The sequence below is a fragment of the Gymnogyps californianus genome, chromosome 1 (genome assembly GCF_018139145.2).
Source record: "Gymnogyps californianus isolate 813 chromosome 1, ASM1813914v2, whole genome shotgun sequence".
Classification (NCBI taxonomy): Eukaryota; Metazoa; Chordata; class Aves; order Accipitriformes; family Cathartidae; genus Gymnogyps; species Gymnogyps californianus.
This window is the reverse complement of record NC_059471.1, coordinates 42,618,577-42,621,622: the sequence shown is the minus strand read 5'-3', so window position 1 is coordinate 42,621,622 and position 3,046 is coordinate 42,618,577. Positions and strand designations below refer to the sequence as shown.

The 3,046-nt window shown below is 37.4% G+C and overlaps 1 protein-coding gene across 1 annotated transcript; it reads right to left on the bottom strand.

Annotated features, from left to right (window-relative positions):
* Positions 1 to 1,132: 1,132 nt before the first annotated feature.
* Positions 1,133 to 1,798, bottom strand: LOC127013165 (coiled-coil domain-containing protein 70-like). Its single transcript, XM_050891851.1, has one exon. It carries the CDS (start codon positions 1,796 to 1,798, stop codon positions 1,133 to 1,135), a length of 666 nt encoding a protein of 221 aa, XP_050747808.1.
* Positions 1,799 to 3,046: the final 1,248 nt, after the last annotated feature.

Here is a 3,046-nt window from a genome sequence, read left to right as displayed (position 1 = left end):
TGGGTGAACAGGAAATCTCTTCCAGAGACCTGGACCCAAGGTCAAGTGTCAAATATTTGCTTGTGTCAGTCTGCTTATGGCTAGACGCAGCTAGAGCAGACTGGCCACATCCACACAATGAGTTCTTGTGCCTGGTTTCCTATGCACACCAGGTAGTCTTGATGTGCTTTATTCTGGTGTGGTTTTCCAGTTCCAGGCTTTTGAAATAATATCTTTGCACACCACAAGGGCAGTGTTTTTATCATATGATAGTACAATTTTGTTTTACAGGCACTGGAATGTGATACAAATGCATGTGCGGGTGTCCCAGGGTACAAAGCCTACAAGGCTGACATTGGACGAATGTGTAAGATGAAAGACAAACCCTGGCTCATCTAACCATTGGTTTTGGGAGTAATCGTGCATACCTGTTGCCTTTGAAATTGTCTGTTGGAGCTGCACAAAGCAGAAATAGAGAAAAGTAGCACTGTGGATGGTTCAGGAAGAGAGTATTCAAGCTTGCTTCCTAATCTTCTTTCTTTAGTAGCACAGATGTACTGAATTTTTTCTCTAAACTCTTGTTAAAACTGGATCTTTGAAGGAAAATCTCTGAGGCAAAAGATTCATTAACATATTCTGAAAGCATTTCATACCAACTATTTTCAGAAAGATTATTTTACTGGTTAAGTCTAGATGTAAAAAGTGGAAGTCTGACACAGTCTCACTTGTATATGACTTCAGTGTTTATTACATCAGAATCCATTTTCTATGAATATCCTCCAATATTCTAAAGTAAAAAAAATGTGTTAATCTAAACTTTGAAATACTGTAAGAAACTTGTTTTCTGTGGTATTCAATATCTCAATAAAGCAGACATCTGCAGATATGCATTATGTATTGCCAGCAGTAATTTATTACGCTTCAGGGATCCAAGATACCAACACCCATGTTTGAGAGCTTTCAAACTTCCTAGGCTTTTGCACTAAGCCTAACAGACTACTTTATGCCTGGTTTTATCCATTAGTTGCTGCTGATGTTCTGTTATGAAGACTAAACCATAATATCTGGCTAACAATGAAAATTGCTGTCTTTGTAAACTCTTTACTCCTCCTGCTAAATCTACCTAACCATCTGATTCTTTACTTATGTTACTTTATTCCTCCTCTTGAAGTATCTTATTCCATTCATGGAGGACTTTGTGCTCTTCCTGGAGAGCTTTCTCCTGACTTTGTAGAGCCTTTTTCTCATCTTGAAGGGCCCTGTTCTCCTCTTGGAGGGCAAATTTCTCCCCACTGAGGGCATTTTTTTCCTCACAAAGAGCTTTCTCCTCTTCCTGAATGGCTTTGTTGTCCTTTTGAAGAGCCTTAAGCTGCTCCTTGAAGGCCTTGTTTTCCTCCCATAAAGCTAAAATCTCTTGCTGAAGAGCTTTTTCCTCCATTGCAAATGCTCTTCCTTGTCCTTTGAGAGCCTTAATCTCTTCTCTGAGGGCTTTATTTTGTTGTTGGAGGGCCTTTTGCTGTTTCTCAAGGTGCTTTGTTTCCTCTGAAGAGCCCCTATGCTTCTCTTGAAGGATTTTATTCTCTTCCCAAAGGACTTTGTTTTGTCTTTGGATACTTTGATTCTCCTGATAATAGACTTTGTTCTCCATACAAAAAGCTCTGTTCTTTTGCTGAAGGTTTTGATTCTCTTCTCGAAGGGCCCGATTCTCCTTCCAGAGTGTTTGGTTAAATTGTGTCATGTGAGAGGAGATGGCAGATGGGGGCAGCAGAGATAAATTGCTGACCTTCCTTAAAGAATCTTTATCCTTTGAGTCAGACATTTTGTCACTCAGCTGCATCACTCGGGGGCTGTGCTATGGTCCAGATGGATGATTCCACCTTTCATATTCAGTAGTCATGGAACTGAGAATAGAGGTTAAGTGTCCATAAGACCCTACTCAGAATAACACATAAATAAGTAAATAAATATAGCACTAAATGTGAAATAAAATTAATGGTAAAACAATACTGATATTTGACAAGTATTGTATATTTTTGCATGTGCTGTAGTATATACAGCAAATTAAATTTCACAAGGCTGAGTTAATTATACTGAAGAAAAAAGAAGGGATAATCCCTTTTAGAGTCTTAAAACTTTGGCAATCTTTCTCACAGACATATAGCAAGGTGATACGCATTCATGGAGGAATCCAGATTGTTAACATATATCTTTAGTTGTAATTTTCTTTGCTTTTCTTTTTTACCTGTTTTTCTTTCCTTTTTTTTACTGTGTGATTAAGTATTTATTTTTCTAGAACTGTCACCTTACTTACACTTGAATTTGCTGTTAATGCTGTTTCTATTATAACTATCTTGATCCAGACCAGGGACGGCCTTGAATTTGAGCTTACCTTATCTTTCAGAGAAATAAAGACCAATAAAATGTATGTATAAAGTGACAAAAAATATCTATAACCCTTTCAGAGGTAGAGCTGGTGAACTCCTCTCTTCAGACTCGATTATATAGCTGAGATAAGGTGCAATTAAACACTTTTTGTTCTTGTTTATTCCTTATTCTACCCTGCTGGGAGAATGTTACATTGTTTAGATTGGAGTAAAAGTACAGGCTAAGTAGGATTTTTAGAAGCTTAATTTCTATACATAGGAGAATATTGTAATACCAGGCATGTTTTGGATATATGTCTGGTGTTTGCTTGGAAGCACTAAATGATTAGCCACTATGCCACTTAATCATATAATTCATATATACAGCTAAATACATATACATGTATATAAAGAAGAAATTCCCAGATATTCAGAGAAACTATATTATATCTGTGGAGTATCCAGCAGGAAAATTATGATAAATTAAGGAAATCATACAGTACTTACTGTTGTGTTATCCTTGAATCAGTTTGCCATCTGGCAACTCATGGCAGAGCTGTCAGGTGAGGCTATCCTCAATGATGTCATTTCAAAATGCATAGCATCAGTGACACAACAATGAATGGCACTGGTGACCGTCAAAGTTGTGACCATCTGAAGGTAAGCATAAGTATTTGCAGGGTCAAGATTCTCTAGCAACATAG